Source organism: Pleurodeles waltl, chromosome 6 (genome assembly GCF_031143425.1).
Source record: "Pleurodeles waltl isolate 20211129_DDA chromosome 6, aPleWal1.hap1.20221129, whole genome shotgun sequence".
Taxonomy (NCBI): domain Eukaryota; kingdom Metazoa; phylum Chordata; class Amphibia; order Caudata; family Salamandridae; genus Pleurodeles; species Pleurodeles waltl.
In genome coordinates this window covers 1,053,135,684-1,053,156,902 of record NC_090445.1, presented here as the reverse complement: position 1 = coordinate 1,053,156,902, position 21,219 = coordinate 1,053,135,684, and the positions used below count along the sequence as shown (strand labels likewise).

The following is a 21,219-nucleotide window of genomic DNA, read 5'->3' as shown; positions in this document are numbered from 1 at the left end:
CCTTGCACCAGGACAAAGTCACAAGCTGAGGCCGACCACAATGGAGCATTGGTCGGATACAGGGACCAGGATAGCCCTGGTGAGGAGTTTAGTTTACCTTCCCAAAGTCCATTTCCACGTGGGGTGCCTTGGCTGGAGTTTCATATTGCCAATGCTACAAGAACTGAGGACACCTCTTGGGGATAAGGACTCACTCCAGCTGAGGCCAGCAGCTGGCCTCAGACAGGTCTAGTTGGTACTGGTCAGATGGACAGTGGCTCAGCCAACTGACCTTTAGAGTCACTTCTGGGGATCCTGGGGTCAAGGCAAGCAGGTCCAGTCTTTCTTCCTCAGACAGCGGGGCAGTCATTCTTTTGAAGCTTCCACAGGACCAGGAGTGTTCTGATGAGAGATTATGAAGGTATCACATTTACACCTAGTGCCAGCCTTTCTGTGAGGGAAAATCCCTGACCTACTCCCAAACTGGTGTGGTCCATTCTTCACCTTCCCCTCAGTTTGGCTCCAAACTGTCTAGAGTGACTAGAGTGACACAGGCAAGGGTAGGCCTGGTGTCAGGTTCCTTTGTGTGTACTGCAGGCATGCTCTTTGGAGTGTAATCATGGCAGGGCACAATTCCTCCCCAACTATCCTGCCAGGAAGACCTTCTCCCTACACACCTTGGTCTTGTTTGCCCATGTCTGGAAGGAATACACAAAACACCACCGAGAGACATTCACAGCTTTCTAAAAGTGGCATATCCAGAACAGTAACATAAAATCCAACTTTACCAATAAAGATGATTTCAGTTAGAAATCAAATGAGCGGAAGAAGGATTTCTGTATCTGTTCCCAAACTGAAGTTACCACTTATTAAGTGTAAAAAGGTAACCCAGTGTCAGTATATTGAAGAATGGAAAAGAAAGCCTTGCTACAGTTAAAACGACTTTAGGGTTTATTTCATTGTCAGGGCATTTAAAACTTGAAGACACATGTCCTACTTTTTAAATACCATGCACCTTGGTCTATAAGCCTTTAGGGCCCACCTTAGGGGTGACTTCAAAGAATCAAAAGGGTAGGTTTAGGACTGACAAAATGTTTATTTTGCTGTGCTGCAATGGCACTTTAAAAATGTCCCTACACCATGCAGTGGCAGGCCTGATAGATGTTTTACGGTGCCACTTCAGTGTGCCGCACAAGGAGTGCTACTGCTCACTTGTAGCATTTAATATACAGGCCCTGGGTGGAAGTAGTACCATATACTAGGGAATTACTACAAGTAAATTAAATGCACCAATCAGCTGTAGGCAAATTTTAGGAGGAGTTTAAGAAGAGCACAAGCTCTCTAACACTGATCCATAGGATTAAAGAGTCCTAAAAGCCAACAAAAAAGATATAGCAAAGGGAAGGAATAATCTGAGGTGACCCTGCAGAGACAACTTAGTCCAACACAGTTCAAGACAGTCATTTCCAGTTTTTAGTTTTTCCTCCTGGTCTGAAGTAAGCACACCATGGGGGTGATTCTGACCCCGGCGGGGGTCGGCGGGAGCACCGCCGACAGGCCGGCGGTGCCCCACAGGGCATTCTGACCGCGGCGGTAAAGCCGCGGTCAGACCGGCAACACTGGCGGTCTCCCGTCAGTGTCCCGCCGCCCTATTGAATCCTCCAAGGCGGCGCAGCTAGCTGCGCCGCCGAGGGGATTCCGACCCCCCCTACTGCCATCCAGTTCCCGGCGGTCCGCCCGCCGGGAACCGGATGGCGGTAGGGGGGGTCGCGGGGCCCCTGGGGGCCCCTGCAGTGCCCATGCCACTGGCATGGGCACTGCAGGGGCCCCCGTAAGAGGGCCCCTACAAGTATTTCACTGTCTGCTTGGCAGACAGTGAAATACGCGACGGGTGCAACAGCACCCGTCGCACCTTCCCACTCCGCCGGCTCGATTACGAGCCGGCATCCTCGTGGGAAGGGAGTTTTTCCCTGGGCTGGCGGGCGGTCTTTTGGCGACCGCCCGCCAGCCCAGGGAAAAACTTAGAATACCCTCCGCGGTCTTTCGACCGCGGAGCGGTATTTCGGAGGGGGAAGTCTGGCGGGCGGCCTCTGCCGCCCGCCAGACTTAGAATCACCCCCCATATCATTACAAATATCCTAGTTCCATTGATTTTAAATCTTCACAAGGTCCTTTTGTATTTAGACTAGCTAGTTCTCAACTTCACTCTTCGTTCAGCCTCTCAGGCTACTCATTGAGTTTGTTCTGTTCTGGAAATCAATGAGTGGCTTCTAAACATAGAAAAAGGCCACCAGAAGACCAGCCGGGAAATAAACTTCATCTGTGATCAGATATATCCTAAGCTGAGAGAGATTCACTACCTCATGATCGGATCCTGAAAGGTCAAGCGCACCTTTGATCACTTCTGGAAATGTCATCTGTTCCTGCTTGCCTTTGATTACAAGTGCAATGGGACATAGCAGTGCAGTGTTTATTGTGCCTTAGATGTAATGCGACATAAAAATGTCAGTTTACCAAGTCCTGATCCGTTGGCTCTTAATATCATCGGACTTCGAGACTCTGATCCTAGAACTCTCACTTGCTACTATAATGGCTTCAGTCACAGAATCTGTCCAAGGGAGTAGATCTGGTTCACCTAAACACTCTGATTGTGACCATGGATGCCAGCATGATGGTATGAGTGGGACTCTTGGGAAGACAACCACAAAGGGTCTTTGGTGAAGCACAGAGCTGGTTCACTTCTTGAACTAGCAGTAGTTGTGAGCCATTCTAAAGGCCTTGTTTCACTTTGCTTCTCTTCTGGTTGGAAAGGCAGTCCCTCTTCAGGCAAACAATGTAGTAGAAAATCTCTATGTGAATCACAAAATAGGTGTTTGATCTTATTCCTTGGCATTGGTGGGACATCGGGTATGCACTTGGGCAGAGATTAACCTCCTATGTTTGACATCCAATTTCATCCAATGGGGTGGACTACTTGAGGGCAGACTCTCTAATTCGAGTCTTCCTATCCTCTGTGAATTTCTCACTGAAGGAGAGTTATTACAGGAAATCTGTCTCACATTTGGGCTGCCACTAGTAGATCTGTTCATAGGCTCCCCCAAAGCCAGGCTCCTCCTACTTTTCTTCAGGATAGGGAATGCCAGGGCAGCAGGATCAGATGTCATCACCTGTCCCTGGCCTTGGGCCATTCTCTTTTCTTTTCCTCTGATTCATAGAGGGAGGGGATCAAGTATTTCTTGTAGCCTTTGTATGGCCCAGAAGGTATGGTTTCCTCTTGTTCAAGAGATGACGTTAAGTCCAGAGTAGGTACTCTTGTGTGTCCCACACACTTTCTGGTGGCTGTCCCTTCCTTTGCCATTTCTTCTCCAGCTACACTTGCAATCGAGGCTTATGTGTTCTAGAGGTTCCTCCAGAAAATGTTGTTCAACATTCTCATAGGCCATGCATCTTTAACTCATATTATAAACATAGGGGATCCTTTGTTAAATGGTGTGATTCCAAAGGTCTGATCCTTTCTTTTGTTATTCTTTAAGATGTTTGGATTTCCTATGAGAAGGAAGTTTCTTGGAATTGTCAGTATTTTCCCTCAGATGTCAGACTACAGCAATCAGTGACTTCCACTATCCTAGGGGGACGTGGGAGCTCTGCTTGATTTGACCTCTCGTCTTCTTAAGTGTTTTGTTATTTTTTGTCACACTTAAGTCTTGTTCCACTGTCTCATCCATCTCATCTTAATTATTTTCTCTTTTAATTATTACATTTTCATGAGTTCAACTTCAATCAGTTATTCTCTTTCCTATCAATGTGCTTCCTTTGCTTGCTTTGTACTGACTCTTTAGGGCTGAGATGAGTAAGAGAGCAACGAGGTAGAAGTGCCCAGATTACTTACTGGTAATCATCATTATTTTGAGTTCTCTATTCTTTGTCCCAGTACTGATTCTGTCCCTCTCTTGGAGTGAAGAACATTGATGTATATTATTTTTTGGTGCATACAGGAAGTTGTAAAGAAGTCCTCTCATCCCGCTTCTTAGCAGGGGTTGGAGTTAAGGGCTTTTTATGAACCTGTTTCCAGGATGGGACACCCTCACTTTTTATATCTGGGATGAGTAACAGAGGACTTAGTGTGATAAAGATTACCAGCAAGTAATCCGTGCATCACAGCTCTCTACGTATGTGACTATGTAATACCCCATCTGTTATTATCTTCATATAGATCCACATCAGGGACAGTCTTTGAGTTAGTAGTCTCACACCAGGGATAACGTCAACTTAACATTCTAACAATTTTCACAATAGGTACTGTTACATTCTCACAACTTTGGTTCTCTGTGACTCCAAAAATAACACCAGGGGTCTGATCTGCATCTATGCACAGATGCAGAACACAGATATTTGTTCTTGAAAGAAATGTCTGCTGTGCATGCCCTTTCTCGCAATTGTTTGCATGCATTGAAGACAGTGTAGCATAGGAACATGGAGAAGGGATCCCCAACTATCCTGTGTCTCTGGGCTGGTGGCCTCTCCATGCCCAGCACCCAAGGATTTGAGTGTTAAATACATTTATTAAAAACAATGATTGTGGTTGTGCACGGCATAGCTCAAATTACACAAGCCCAAAATATTATAAGCAGCCACACACAGAAATAAATATCTGAGTCTGTGTAAAGCACAGATGTTAGTTCACAAGACAGTACCTTCATAAATTTCCTGTTCATTTGCCACTCTCTGATATGTTTCCTCCCAGCTCTAGAAACAAAAATATGTCATTAATAAATGAGTGTCAAATACTAAAGAAAAGGATGATTAGAACCATTATTTAGTAGCACTGAATCATTCAGTTGGGGAATAAAGCATCAAATATGCTATCACTGCTTCTGTTAAATGTGTGTGTTACACTCCAGGCAGACATTCTTCAGAAAAAAGGTCATCAATGGCATTGGCATGCTGATGATATTCAGATATAGGTGCCTGACTTTGAGAAAGACTGCCATACAATGTTAAATCTCGTGTCAGCATCTCTCATAGCTTAGCCACCCAGCTTAGTGGTGTTTAAATGGCAGATGTTTCAAAGTAGAATACATTTCCATTTGCACCATCAGGTGTACAAAAGTATGTTGCTGCTGTGCCAAAGAGTTTGGTAGTTGCGCTCCTCACATTTACCACACATATCATCAACCATGGTTAGTAGAGTCACACTACAGTTTTTCTGAATATAGTTAACTGTTCCTGTGTTTCTGCTTGTGTCTTTTGGAGCAGACATTTTGTGGTTGCTGCACTGTAAGGGTGTTCATGTAGGAAAGGTATGCAGATGCCCTAAGTTAAATAAAACCCAATTAAAAACTAGCGTTGACAAAATCAATTGGTCTAACTTTATAGTGCTAACACATTCCAACGTAGACATGCAGAAGTGCTGATTTGCATCAGTTAGTACATAAAAGCCAGACCTGTTGACTTTGCCAATGGTAGGCTGCCTGAGATTGAGTATTACAATCCTGCAGCACCAAATGGTGTTATTTGTTGTCCCTAATTTGAACTGCACACGCCTACATAGCACAGGCTCTTACTAGGTGTCCCAGGAGTGAGCAGCAGAGTCTGCTTAGGGAGCAGACCTGGCCCTATCTCATGACCAGATCCTAAAATCAAAAGGTTGCAAAACTCGACATTTCCAGTCAGAAGGAACATATATCTCAAAATATAAAGGTACTTATGCAAAGGCATTTAAATATTCCAATGCCCTTGAGAAGGACATTTGGTAACCAACCATCATAGTTTACCTCCAAAAATGTTCTCCCTGCACACGATAAGCCAGCAGCTCGGAGCATTTCATCAATAATGTGCAACAAGATGCCCTGTCGAAAGACTGTGGCCCTCATTACAACCCTGGCGGTCCAAGACCACCAGGGCTGTTTTGACGGAAGCACCGCCAACAGGCTGGCGGTGCTTCCTGGTGTATTACGACCGCGGCGGAAGCGCCGCGGTCGCACCGCTGGGGCCGGCGGTTTTCCGCCACAATGGCCCCGGCGGTTGTAATCCGCCAGGGCAGCGCTGCTTGCAGTGCTGCCCAGGGGATTAGGAGTCCCCCTCCCGCCAACCTTTTCCTGGAGGTTTGAACCACCAGGAAAAGGCTGTCGGAAAGGGGAGTCGTGGGGGCCCCCTGACAGGGCCGCATGGAGCTTTTCACTGTCTGCACAGCAGACAGTGAAAAGTGCGACGGGTGCAACTGCACCCATCGCACAGCCGCAACACCGCCGGCTCCAGCGGGGATGTCCAAATGGCCACCACGGGAGTGCGCCAATGTTGTAATGAGGGCCTGTGTCTTTTGTTCTTGTTGTTGGTGTCCCAACAGGATCTTCCAGGCCTTAAGGCACAGAAGGCACTTTGGTTTTCAGCACGGAAAGCAAAACAAACAGCATAATAATAAAGGAATGGGAAAATGCTTGTGGACATTGATGCATTTGTAAAAAGAGTACATATTTGTAAAGTGGTTGTTTCTGTTGCTTTTTTGTAAGGTATTGTTGCATAAAAGGTATATTTTCCTTAAAAATAACAACTGCAAAATATTATATTGCATTTACAAATTTAGCTAAATGAATATGACCAATATGATGAAGGCTTTTCAACACATATATGATCATTATGATGAAAGCAATGAAACACATGTATAGTCCCAGAAAAAATAGGCATAATTTCTTTTACAGAAATTGTGCAAAATACACTGAAAATTATAATTATTTACACATAGTTAGGAGAAATGCTGATTCCAGCACCTTGCACCCCAAATGGACATGAGGACACATTTTGTGCTAAAAAACAGGATCAAATTGTGCATGATGCAATGTAACAGGCAGCCAAAGTGCGCAAAAGTGTCCCAGTACGTTTCCCAAAGCATGCCACTCCAGTTTCACCCTTTTCCTCCCCATCTGTCCAATTAATTTACTGTAGTTTCACTTTCTGCCCTGTTTTCCAGCTGTAGTGTGTTTATTTTTCATTCTTTCCCTTTCTCTGCTTGTTTATATTACTTGTGTTACCTGAGGCACAGCAAACACTGGGTCCCACTTATGTAAGCAGTACCTGTTGTTATATCCTCTTATTTTAATGAGATACGTAAGTGATGTTCAACTTTATTAATTTTATTTTGATTACCTGGCAGGAGCATAACATTTCCGATGAGTGTGAGTTTTTATTAACTTTATACAATTTCCTTCAATTTAGCAATATATGGTGGATTTAGATAGGGCAGATATTTCACAGGAAGAGTGTTTTTTGTTTGTTAATAACATTGGTGCCATTTGACAATTTTTCTCAAAAGTTTATCAAATAAAGTTTGTCCAATTCAGCTTCTTTCTGAAAAGATTCAGGGCGATCTGTTGAGAGGGTGCCAAGACAAAGAGGGGGGCCAAAATGCTCCCCCTCACCAGGCAATTTCCATACAGCACAATTGACAATGATAAAGGAAAAAAGGGCTAAATAGAATTACACCAAATCAGACGGAAAAGTATGATCTTTACCCAGAAAGCGTGCTTTTGTGATTTGGTGTAAATCTGTTTAGTCTGTTTTGAGAACTTAAGGTGTAAAAAACAGAGATGTCTGGATGATAGTTCCACGGGACTCCCGTGGAAGTCCCCGGGGTCCGCAAATTTAAAAAATAAAGCATTTTTATTGATTACAGGGGCTTTGTTTCCATCAGTCATTTGGGTCCCGTGGGACTGCTAGGTCCCACGGGACCCAAATGACTGATGGAAAAAGCCCCTGCAAACACTGGGTCCCACTTATGTAAGCAGTACCTGTTGTTATATCCTCTTATTTTAATGAGATACGTAAGTGATGTTCAACTTTATTAATTTTATTTTGATTACCTGGCAGGAGCATAACATTTCCGATGAGTGTGAGTTTTTATTAACTTTATACAATTTCCTTCAATTTAGCAATATATGGTGGATTTAGATAGGGCAGATATTTCACAGGAAGAGTGTTTTTTGTTTGTTAATAACATTGGTGCCATTTGACAATTTTTCTCAAAAGTTTATCAAATAAAGTTTGTCCAATTCAGCTTCTTTCTGAAAAGATTCAGGGCGATCTGTTGAGAGGGTGCCAAGACAAAGAGGGGGGCCAAAATGCTCCCCCTCACCAGGCAATTTCCATACAGCACAATTGACAATGATAAAGGAAAAAAGGGCTAAATAGAATTACACCAAATCAGACGGAAAAGTATGATCTTTACCCAGAAAGCGTGCTTTTGTGATTTGGTGTAAATCTGTTTAGTCTGTTTTGAGAACTTAAGGTGTAAAAAACAGAGATATCTGGATGATAGTTCCACGGGACTCCCGTGGAAGTCCCCGGGGTCCGCAAATTTAAAAAATAAAGCATTTTTATTGATTACAGGGGCTTTGTTTCCATCAGTCATTTGGGTCCCGTGGGACCTAGCAGTCCCACGAGACTGAACATGGGGACTCAGTCCACTTGACCTGAAATAAAAAAAAACTTAAGTAAGAGACAAGGGAGAGGTACCCTGGTCCCAGAGAGAACACCACTGGGACCAAGCAAAAATAAATAAATTTTAGTTCACTGGTCAATGGGACCCTCCCTTGAGAATTTGACAGCTCCTGCAATTGTCCCGTGAATACCCAGGTGTTTCTATGGGAGCCCAGCAGGACCAAATAAACTGCAAAAAAAAGGAAGATTGTATGGTGCGGTTCTTGGAAGGTTGGTTGCTCCCATGGGATTGGCCATCTGTGGGGTTAGGCACAAGGCGGGGCCTTTGGGACAATAAAAAAAAAAGGCTGCTATGCAGGTCAAGTACACTCTAGCCCCATTACATGTGCAAGCCCGTACTAGACACAGCCTTCGCACTGTAGACAGTTCTTCATGCAGAGCCTAGTTCCTCACCACACCAAAGCTCCACTATACAGGCAAGCCTCTACTACACATAGCCTTCACCATGTACAGCCATTTTCAAGCACAGTCCAGTCTATTACCATGCCAAAACCCCATTACATGGGTGAGCCCCCACTATGCACAGCCTTCTCCCAGTACAGGGCTCTTCATGAACACCACACCCAAGACCCGACAAACCCTTACTACACACAGACTTCACTCTATAGAGAGATCTTAATGCAGAGCCTAGTTCCTCACCACACCAAAGCCCCATTACGCAGACAATCCCCTAGTACACACAGATCGAACTTCACTCTGTGCATAGCTCTTCAATGAGAGCCCAGTCGCTCACCACAACCAAACCCCATTATGTGAGCAAGAGCCACTACATACAGATTTTGAATTGCACAGAGTTCTTCACACAGAGGTTACTCCCTCACAAATCAAATGCCACATTCTGTGGACACGCCAATCTACACACAGCCTTAACCCTGTGCAGAGATCTTCATGTAGAACCCAGTACCTCACCAGACGCAGACCCCATTCTGAGGGCAAGAAGTTACTACTCACAGCGTTCACCAATGCAGAGGTCTTCACGGACAGTCTAGTCCCTCATCATCGAAAAGCCCCATTTCATTAATTCACCCCTACTATGCGAAGGCTTCACACTATACAGAGGCCTTTAAGTAGAGGTCACTCGTTCACAACACCCAAACTCCATTGCAAGGATAGGTTCCTATTCTGCCTAGTCTTCACTGTGTGCAGTGGTCTTTACAAAGAGACCACTCCTTCATCACATTCTATCCATATTATACGTGCAAGCCGCTATTACAGACAGCATTTGTCCTGTACAAAAGTCATCATGTAGAGTCCAATCCCTCACACCACCCAACCTCCATTTTGTGGGCATGCCCTTATACTATGCACAGCCGTTGTTATGTCCAGAGATCTTTACAGGGAGGTCAATCCCTCACCACACCCTAACCACATTACAAGGACACGCTTGTACTGCACACTTTCTTCACCCTCAACAGACTTCTTCACACTGACACCAGTTCCTATCCATATCCAAGCCCCATTATGTGGGCAAGAACCCAATACACACAGGATTCAACCCATACAGAGCCAAGCCATTCACAGAGTCCAGTTTTTCAGTGCAAGTATATTCTATTATCTGATGAAAAGTAATGAAAGGCAGTGCATTGCACTGCACTGAATCACCGATACTTATAAACCAACAGAAAAAGTAATTTCCGTAAGTTAAAAGATATACATTTAAATTTTGTGTCAGGTCTGAATTAAAAAAGTAACAAAAAATGTAATCAAAATCTTTATAAATGTAAGTCAAATCTATTGTTATATGTGTTTTCTTTATATATACACATAACTTTAGACTTACCTTTTATTAACATGAATAGATTGCTCTAAAAGACTACTATTATGATACACCAACATAAAGACAAACAACATTTTCTTTTTCAATTTTAAAAACCAGAATACATTGTTCTGAAATAACCTTCTTGAAGTATCTTTCAGCTTTATTTTTTTTTACATTTTTAGTGTTTAGGGTGTTTGAACTATAATACAAAACAGGCTTCAATCAGGGTCTGAAAACTTAGAGAAAAAAACAGTTTTTATAGGGACATCGGTGTTTCATTACCAACTTGTCCTTGAGTTCTAAAAAAAAAAAAACTACTTTACTTCCCCTTTTGCTGTAAAGAACCATAGTATAACAGTAGGAAGGTTTATTGTCATAGAGCCACTACAGTACTTTGGAGAAATTGGTTGCTAGCTGCCACAAAGGGCCCAGTTGTAGATGTGTATGCTTCTTCCAAATCCCTTTGGCACTCTGCTCTTGCCAATCATGTTCCATGCATGGAACACATGTGCTGCCACATACCCATAGTTCCATAACTGTATTGCTTCTTAGTGCCATGAGAGAATTCTTTGTGGTGGAGTTTGTATTTAAAATCTCTGCAAAAGCTTTCTTCTCCTCAGGTGCAATTTAAAACAATTGCCAGACTACAGACTCCTGGCTGGCTTTTGGAGTCTTTGTTGCCATCTCTGCAACTTCCTCTTCTGAATGTGACTCTGATGCCATTCTCAAAACTCACAGAAATCTAAATCTAAATGTTATTCCCAAATAAGGTAATAATCTAAAATAAGATTGGAAATAACCCATAAATAGAGGCTAACAGTGATTTAAACCAATCAGATATATTTCTTGTACATGATATCACTCCCACCAGACTCTCACAAGAGTCTCGCAAGAATCCCGTGGGATCGCAAAAACTATAAAGGAAGCAATTTTTACCCAAAAAGACTCAGGAGTTCCTCATTAACTGGCACAATTAGAAAACATGTGGGATAAAAAAACACCCTTTTCCAGTAAATAAAACTTTCAAAAATTTCTGCACCCTTGCCAGACTCCCACAAGACCTGGAACAGAGAGTAAGCCACACTTGGATCTCCTGCAAGAGTTTTCCATTGGCTGCGAGAAATCAGCGGGGCATGGACAGTGGAAAGAAAAGTGAAAAAATCAAAACACACATGAATTGTTACTATTAAAGGCTACTAATAAACATGAACTACAAAATCTACAATTTGACTTAAAAAAACAAGCCTTTCCCTGTGCATAGCTCTTTACAGAAGGTCGCCAGTCCCAATTTGAGAATATGGCTCCCTAGGAATACAGTTGCCAAAAGACAGGTGCAATTGTGGTCACATTTACAGGAACACTGCCCGGGGTGGGTCCTCGGTGAAAGACTGGTGGCACATCACAATTGCACCTGTCTTTTGGCAAGTGTATTCCTAGGGAGCCATATTCTCAAATTGGGATGGGTGACCCCCTTTTTACCAGACTAGCCTGACACGCAGTTTTTTGGAGTAAGTGACCGGAGTCTAGTTGACTGTTAATTTAGACACATTGAGGTCTGAGTATTATTACAAAGGTGAAGTTTTTGTTTGTTTTTGGCCCTGATGAAGCATCGCTGGATCCTTCTGGACCATTGAGACGCAAAACATATTGACCCATCGTTAGAGGGTGTTAGGCAGAGGCCTTCCCCTTTCACTTCAGAGAGAGTGATTGAGCATTATCTCTATTTCCACTCTCCTACCTGCTTTTTTAATCTTGGCCAATACCCTTTGTTGATCTAATAAATTCATGATGAAGTATTAGGTGTGGAGCCAATTTTATTCTTACTTTGCTCTCCTGTCCATATTGTGCTTGTAGGTTGGCATTGTCTGCTACACCTCTCTTCACGGCACAGAGATTTTGGGGGGGCCCGTTAGACATTGCAGCGCCGGACTGACGAGAAGCATACCCAATGATGAAGCATGACATCCAATTAGATGTGTTAGGGCTCTTGCTTCTAACATAAGGGTTCCCCCAGTGTCTACTTGCTTTGTGTTTAATTCTTTTTGGAACAGTGTACCCCTTTTTTTCTTGTATGCCATTATAGTCTCACTGTTGATGTCAGTGGTGCGATGTGCTTACAGTATCCACCCAGACTGTCCTCAATAGGCAGCTTGCTGCTCCTGCCCCCTTGCCCCTGCCCTCTGTTTTTCTATGTGCAGGCCCCCACCACCTGCCTTGCCTGGTCTGTTGTCATGCCCCTGCCCCCTCCCTCCTGCCCTTCATGGTCTGTTATGCTGCAATGTCCCTAGACATAGAAATAATGGGTAGTGCTCTAAAAAATAAAATTATGACATATTTTCTGAGTTCTCAAATAGCGACAAGGTACTTTGAAATTATTTGCTATGTTTATAGTTTTTTTCTGCAGTTGATTACTTGATTATGTTACACTTAAGGGAAAGGATGTGGCGTTAGGGCCAGAGCTGCAGACTTTGCAACTGGGGAACCAGGTTTTAGTTTAGGCGTCAGCTCGACATGCTGTGATTCTGGGAAAATCACTTAATCTTCCCATGCCTAAAACCAAAATGAATGTGTCCTTGTGTGATGTAACGGATGCTCATGTAAAGCACTCCAATTCCTTCGGGTCAAGTCTACACTATATAAAACTGCAAAAAATCAAACAAATTAAGGGCCTCATTATGAGATTGGTGGTCCGTGGACTACCGTGGCGACAGCCCAACTGCCATTGACTTAGTGGTTGGACCACCTTATTAGGATGCATGCGGTCCCATAGATGCATGCCGTCCCATAGAGCAAAGACCACAGCGGTCGCGCTGGCACCGCCAGGCAGTGAAGACCACCACAGTGGCGAGATAGGCCAATTAGGCGGATGGAGCCAGTGTTTCTGCCGGACACATTATGATGTTGCCTACCGCCAACGTGACTGTGGCGGTCTAACCACCATGTCCCAGCAGACAGAACAGAGAGTATAAACGAAGGAACTCACTTGCAGGCAGCATCACACATCCCTTCTGCCATGTAGCCTTTCACACACGTCCTGCCGCTGCTCACCGTAGAGTCAACCAACAGTAAGAACACACCTGTATCATTAAGCTATACAACAGATCGTCGCACCGTCATCCACATGATAGGAGGCTCAAGCTACGGGCACCAAGTACACTTGTCATTGTGTCCTGAGTTGGAGTCATTCACAAAGAATGACACATTCACAGCTATTAAACATCCCCTTTGGGCAGGTCACTAACACTGCACTGACACACTCCACAATAACACATGTCTGTCCATCTTAGGCACAGGGGCAGTGAAGTGTACAGAAGACTGTGTCACACAAAAGCACACCACAACAACATCACTTCTACTAATTTGACTGACACCCTCACTTTGCTCACATAACATGGACTGTCATCAGATTGAAGACACATATTTATGGATGTGTCCTGGAACACAAATATCCCTCCTATGAAACATCCCTGCAATGGACCCAAAGATCACCCACATTACAACCCAATGGAAGGTCAATGGTATGCACAATATTTTGTAAGTCAAATATCCAAAGCTCTCAATGCAAACAATACCTGCACAATAGGGATGGAGGCATGAGAAGCACTCCTGGAAGGATGCTGCCCTGGGACACATTTCACTTTGTATATACCTTAAAACACCATTTGCACAGGAACTGGCCCTTCACATATCTCAGGGACATACAATATTTGAGCCAAGTGACACGCCTATCTGCATAGTGTGTAAGTGCAAGTCAAGGAAGCAAATACACCAGCAACAGCATGGGTCATACATCTAGATTAAGTAGCTACAAGGTACACACATCTAAATGGACACATGGTCAGTCAAATGGAAAGGAAGGTAGCACAGCTGAACACCCAACATGTTTGGACAAACAAAAGTCTAGCTTCCACACATGAGACGAGTGTACAAGCCATATCAAGGGGACAATTCTAACTCCATACATGCTGCCATTGGCCAACACACGATGAAATACTTATCACAGCAAACACAACACAATGCAACAACACCCCAATTGGATTAACAAACACATATATACACAGTGAACATCTACCCTTGGCCTGAGTGACACCAGCACTGCACACAAAGTTGGATTTTGCAAACAACAGCAAATGTATCAGCAATCAGGGTGAAACACACACAACTTTAGGCATTCAACACAAGTTACTCAGGAACAACAAAAGGTAGAAAGGTAATGGCAGGACAAATGTGTACCGAACAAAACAACAACTTTGGTTTATTAACAACAAATAATGTAGGTCAAAGGCCATTGAGGCCATGCACAGTACTCTGCCCAACCTTGACTCCAATCACTGCCAGGGAACCTCCACAGGAAGAGGCATCAGGTGGGTAGGCAAGCACCTCAGGGATCATGCTTGGGTGGGGTCAGATATGGGGTGGGTGGGTTTGGGAGGGGACTTTTTCTTCAGAGAGGTGGGCTTCTTCTTTGGGGAAGCGGTATGGGTGCTTGCGGGGGGAGGTGTGACAGGGGAGGACTTCGATGTGCAAGGGATGGGTTGGGATTTGGGTGGGGGCCTCCTGGGTTTGAGACAGCGGTACAGGGAACAAGGGAAAGGGGAAGGTCAAAAAGTAAACTCTCCTTGGAAAAACAAGTTGGATCGTCAGAAGGGATTGGGGATTTGGAGGTTGAGGGAGTGGCAGTCTTGTCTGTGAGTGTTAATTCCTTGGGTGTCTGCGTGTGTGAGATATGTTTGTGTTGTCTGTTGATGTTTGTGAATGTGGGCATTTGCATGTCTTGGGGGACTGTGAGGGGTAGGTGCTGTGTGATGTTGGAGTGGTGGATGTGTGTGTGTGTCTGTTGGGGAGGTGTCTGTGGGAATGGCGGATGTTCTGGATATGTCTGTGTGGGTTGAGCTGGTGTCTGTGGGTATGGTGGATATGGTGGATGTGTCTGTGTGTTGGGGCAGTGTCTGGGGGTATAGTTGATGTGGTAGATGTGTCTGTGGGTGTTGTGGTGGTGTCTGGGGGTATGGTGTCTGAGGTGTGTGGATCTGTGGCTTGTGAGGTGTTGTCTGGATATAGGGTGGGTGTGGTGGATGTGTCACTAGCTGTAGCAGTGGTGTCTGTGGGTTTGGATTCAATGGAAATGGTGGCTATTGTGGTTTCTGTTGCTGAATGTTGAGTGCCTGCATGCCGGTGTGTCTTGTGGTGCTTGTGTCTATGTGTGCTTCTTATGTGTGTTGAGGTGGGTGCATGTGGATGTGTCTGTGTGCTTGGGACAGGAAGGGGAATGGGGGAAGGAATGTGGAGGATGGATGGTTGTCGTCAGTGAGGAGGCCAGAGCCTGCAAAGATCTCTGTAGGCTAGACATGGCACTATAAATGCATTCCAAGTATGCATTTGTCTGTGGAATTTGGCTTACCAAACCCTGGATGGCTGTCACAATGGCAGTCTTCCCCACAGACATACTCCTCAGGAGGTCAATAGGCTCCTCATTCAGGGCAGCAGGGGTAACAGGGGATGATGGCGAGGTGCCTAGGACGAAGGAGACACCCACCCTCTTGGGTGAGCGGGCTCGGCCAAACAGGTGGGGAGCAACAGGGAGGGTGGCGATAAAAATAAGGGTGGCGAACAAGGATGGGTCAGTAGCAGGTCAGTGCTGTAACAAAGGCCCCTGCAGCCCCAGTGGTGCAGGCTCCCCTTGCTCCAGGGGAGCCCCTCACCACAGTACACTGTGCACGAGTGGAAGGCCCCTGACTGGGTACAGGGGGAGGGGCCCCCCACAAGGAGTTTACAATAGGGAGTAGCCACTGGAGGTAGAATCTGAAGATGACAAAGTTGATCCTGTGTTCTCTGTGGCACTCCCCTCGCCCTACGGACCGGGCCCCTCCATGTCGGTTGTGTCGTGACTGGAGGTACAGTGGCCAGATGATTCCCCACTTTGTTCCGCCCTGTCTCCTTCGCTTGCCTGGGATGATGCTGCAAATACAAAGAAAAAAGGGCCACCACATGTTCCTGATCACACTTAAACAACAGCTGTGATTAACAAACATTACAATGATGTTGAGTAGGCCCCAGAAACAAGCAACATCAAAGTGGCTCCTACATGTACCGCACCATATGCATACATGCCACATGAACTGTCAGCAGTTGCCCACAGGAAAATCTGAATCTCAGACAACTCCAATTGCATGGGTGAAGTTGTGCAACACGGTAACAATTGAACAGGTAGGAGACTTCATTACCTTTAATGGTTTGCTTCATAGAGCACATCTCAGTCACCTGTTGTCATACAATAGTAGGACAACACCAAGTTCATTCCCACAGATCCCACACAAAGTCATACTTACATCTATTTGTCCCATACACAACACCACAACAATAAAAAAAGATGCTCCTAAATCCTAGCATATTGCTGACAGCTGTACAGTAGCCTGAAGAAGGTCATATGGAAATACCCATGTCACACTGGAAAAAAATCAGCAATGCACACTTCACCATGTGCAAATTGTCCTAATGGAGTCATTAGGTAATACTAATGTTGCTCAGATATACCACACATTTGGCATGAAAATATACACTGTAGACAAAATGTGCAAATTGTCATGGAGATATGTCTCTAAGGTCCACAACACAATGAAGCAGCTAGCCCAGGTAAATCACCTTACTGTATGGCACCCCTTGCAATGACACACTCTAATAGCATCAGTAGAAGCCATTAGTCCTTTGCATGTTGGAGAGGCCCATGGATTGTCAAGTACTTGCAGAATGCCCTCAACATGTAGCCCAATAGGAAGCTACATCACTGTCTTCATTTTGGTCCTGCAAACCCAGATGTCCGTGGATGAATGGTAGTACCCAACCACATATGATTCCCACAAACCTGCAAGTCACTCCATGATGCATGCCAACAGTCAGGTAACAAACCTTGACCCATTTCACATGTGTAGAGCACTTTGCTACATGATGCCACATCAATGGTATTGGAATGCACATTCTGTGTAAAAACTGTAGTCCTACCTGTGAGATCCCTCATTGCTACTGCAGTTGTACATGCCAAATGATATGCAATAATGGGTAATGGTATGTGTGAGCCATCAATCAACGGTGACACACTCCTGTCTGTGGCCCCACATGAAATGTAGCCCACCACATATGTCCATATATATATGTGAGGGAATACAGATATTATCCCATGAACACATGTAGAAGGCATGAAACAGCAGTGTACACATTTTGTCAAAAGTGAAAGGTAAGCTTGCTAACATGTAGGCACATGGAAGGAATGTTGGCAACTGTGATGTTACACTAGTCTTGTCAATGGACAGTCCCCACTTACCAAGGGAAAGTAATGATCTGTAGCTGCACCCAAAAAACAATGTATGCTCTGTCACATGTGTGATGGCCACCTTCACGTGACAGACAGTAGTGAGGCACCAGCACTTGTCACACACTGGAGACAAGTGGACTCTGGGGGGGCATATGTCAATTTAGTCACTTGACCAGACACGTGGCTGAGGACAGTGATTCATCTCTTCTTTTTCTTTGGGCTGTAACACTAAGGAGTAGTCACCTGTTGCATAGAATTTAGACCCGCTACAACAAAAAAACATTACTTGATTGATAAATGTATACAGCCATTTGTTGTCCCTCGAGAGCTATTTTTGGGGGGAGTGTACTCAGTTGTGTCCTAGGTCCCTGGGCTAATAGGCAAGGCACATCAGTATGCACCAAATTCCATACCTACACAAACATTAACTTATCTTCTGTGTCACACATGGTCAATCCCCAATCATCCGGGTGAGATGTCAGAACCTAACATATCAACTTGGCTATGTGACAGGCGAGAATATGCCCTGGACTTACCACCTTGTAGCTGCTGTGCTCCCCTCAAATATTCATCAAGCTCTGGGTAGGACTCTGCCAGAATGCAGGCCATTATGGGGCTCATGCTAAGCGTGCGCCCTGTACATGTTGCGAGGACAGCCCCAGCTGGATATCCGCGATCTTCTAGGCCGAGTGTCTCAGGCCCTCTTACCTCTTGCAACAATGGGTGCTTTACCAGCTATGGACACCTAGAGTCCGTACCATACGGGCGATGGCTCTCCAAATCCCCTTCTTCTGATGGGCATTGACCTGCATGGAGGCAAGAGACAAATCAAACAATGACAAACACAAGTTTTTGCACACATGGTTGTGTAACACACATGTCAGAACCACCAGGCACAAAATCGCCCATTTATCAACACACCACAAGTGTAAAGCACACATGCTGATAAGTACAGGAGCATGACTACACACTTTTAGAGTCATCTGCAGACTAACCCACTACCATGCTAATGGCCTGCAATGACTAAGCAAGTCTACCGACAACAGGTAGTCCATGCTGCAGCAACATGTACTGTGATGTGAGCCACAATGAAACACTGCAAACCAATATGGCTTCTGAAAGGTAAACTCCATAGGCCTGACTGGACAAACACATTTACACTCTGCAATATCGACAGTTCCTACAGGCAACTACCGTAGTACAGACTTCACCCTTAAACTTGAGTGACAATGAAAAGGCTGCAATGGTGGGTACGCAAACTGTCTGCCCTATGCATGTGTGGACAAGTGGCCCCCTGACACTTCATGGTGGGTTTCTGTGGGATGTACCTGTAACAGTACCACAGAACACAACTTTAGACATATGTTTCAAACCTACAGGGATGGCATCCAACATACAAAGGTAGGTTTTGCTCGATTTCTTCTATGTAACCAAGCTACTGCATCACATGTCATGGCCTCCCAGGAATCTACACACTGTCTGCTTTGTGGGTTTGTCATTTGTGCAATACAGCTGTCCAGGACAAATATGACTTCTGTGAAGGTGACAACAGAGTTGTGGGAGTAAGGGACCTGTCATGAGTCAAAGACACACATTGACAATGATGCAAAATGCACATACATATTAGTTCGGGGATTTACCCTAGTACCCGTTTCTAATCTAGTCAATGGACTGAGGCATTCAGGATAGATTTTGCTAGTACAGCCTCAGACTGTCCACATGACAGGATCTGCAGAACTACAGGGAGAGGGCACAGTGCCACACTTGCATAGTCACAGAGACTTTCCCACAGCCTGGAGTATGTCCCATACCGGGAGATACATCTGACATGCCCTGGTCTCTGCAGACCGAGCATACATGACACTCACATTTTCATCACTTCAATGCATGACAGAACATCATGTGGCCATCAGCAATGTGGCTTGTGGCTTGCATGGCAACCTGAAGGGCAGAGTGAGTCATGATATGCCTTCCAGACAACAGTTTGGCAAAGATAGATGTGTGGTGAAAGATCTGTGGACAATACACATTGCTTACAAAATCCTCACATGACTCAGACAAGGTGCACACACAGCTCATGCTGTCATGCACATACATGTTGTCTAATGTTTACAACCACCATAAGCAAAGAAATGTCATTGTATGGAAGTAAAGTCTCCATGTCGAGTTTTGTGCATCAAACACAAAGAGGATTTAGGGACTCAAAACCATCACAGAGCACAATGTGAATGACCACAATATATAGTTCTGGTCTCCAATACCAGCACAATGTACACCCCATTGATGCCACACAAACTGCAACAACAGGCACACAAGAAGTAACTGGCACACAGGGGCACATTGTAGCCTTTTAGGAGTGAAAGTGTGGTGTTGAATGGAGTCACTTGTGCTTAGGAGGTACTTACCTGCTCCTCTGGCAAGCCATAGAGCTAAACATACAGGGGAAGGACCTCATTCACAAGCCTCTCCAGCTACTGTGGAGGGAAGGCAGGGGTACTTTCACCTGCTGAACATGGCATGATTGCTCCCAGAAGGAGTGGGGTAGGTCAGGCATCCACCATTTTGGTGGTTTGAAATACTGCATATGGCCCTGTTAAATGCGTCACAACAACAATATGTTTAGGATCATCACAAACATCCTAAATCTGTCTTGTTGTCTAGGTCCAACTACACAACCACCAGTGTAGCGTTGCCGGGCACATATGGCATATGTCAGCGGTGCATGGTCCAACACAGCTGGCGGTATTTTTGGCAGTTGGAAAAGATTGTCACATTTAGAGGGGCAATTCAGTAGGAGATAGTTAGATGTTGCCCAAATCCATGTTGTGGACACATCTCTTCACAACCATGGGGGTCAAAATTGATCCTTGTGCAGTTGACAGCTGTGAGGTGTACTGGGTGTAATGTATTTCCACTCAGAAATGCTTTGTCACATCATTTTGTTGATATGCACTATACATGTTGCTGTGGACACATAGGCCCTCATTAAAAACCCTGGCGGTAAATCCCGCTTACCGATGTGCAGAAGACCGCCAACATACCGCTGCGGCCGCGGAATTCCGCTACAGGTATTACGATCCACAGCTCGGAATCCGCCACAATACAGACACCCACACAAGTCCGCCATACCAAAGGTCAGTGATAAACTGGCGATAACAAAACCGACACCATCACGCCAACAAGAATATGCCCACACTATCACGACCCACGAATCAACGCGGCGGACTTTCAAGAGCACACGGTTCAGGGGACAGAGGCACAGGACAACAGGGAAGCTGGGAGGACTGCTGTGTGACAGGGGTAGGACAGGCCCAGGGAACCCACTCTCCACGAGGCCCTCTCCAACATCATGGGAGCTTACCATCATTCCCAGGAGACGATGGCAATGGTACTGGCCAAGTTTCAGGAGACCCAGCGGCTGCAGGAGGAACACCACCTTGGGATCAGAGAGGACTTGAATTCCATTAACAACACCCTGGTCACCATTGCAGGGGTGCTGCAAGACCTTGTCAACACCAGGAGGGACACAGTGGCACAACAAGGGGCCCCTGACACTAGCCTGGACGATGAACAGCCCTCCACCTCTGCCGGCGCTAGTGGACAGGAGGCACCGTAACAGGAACACGACACCAGCACCCCACCCCCTGCAAATGGAGAACCACCCAGCAAATGGTCCCTG

General features: G+C 45.2%; 1 protein-coding gene across 3 annotated transcripts in view; it reads right to left on the bottom strand.

Moving 5' to 3' along the window:
• The window catches only part of RNF207 (ring finger protein 207), a 972,487-nt gene that overhangs the window by 260,691 nt on the left and 690,577 nt on the right, over positions 1–21,219 (bottom strand). For all 3 annotated transcript variants that reach the window (XM_069240003.1, XM_069240002.1, XM_069240004.1), the window contains one exon: positions 4,674–4,725. In XM_069240003.1, the coding sequence (XP_069096104.1) occupies positions 4,674–4,725 (52 nt within the window). The remainder of the gene's footprint in view (positions 1–4,673; positions 4,726–21,219) is intronic.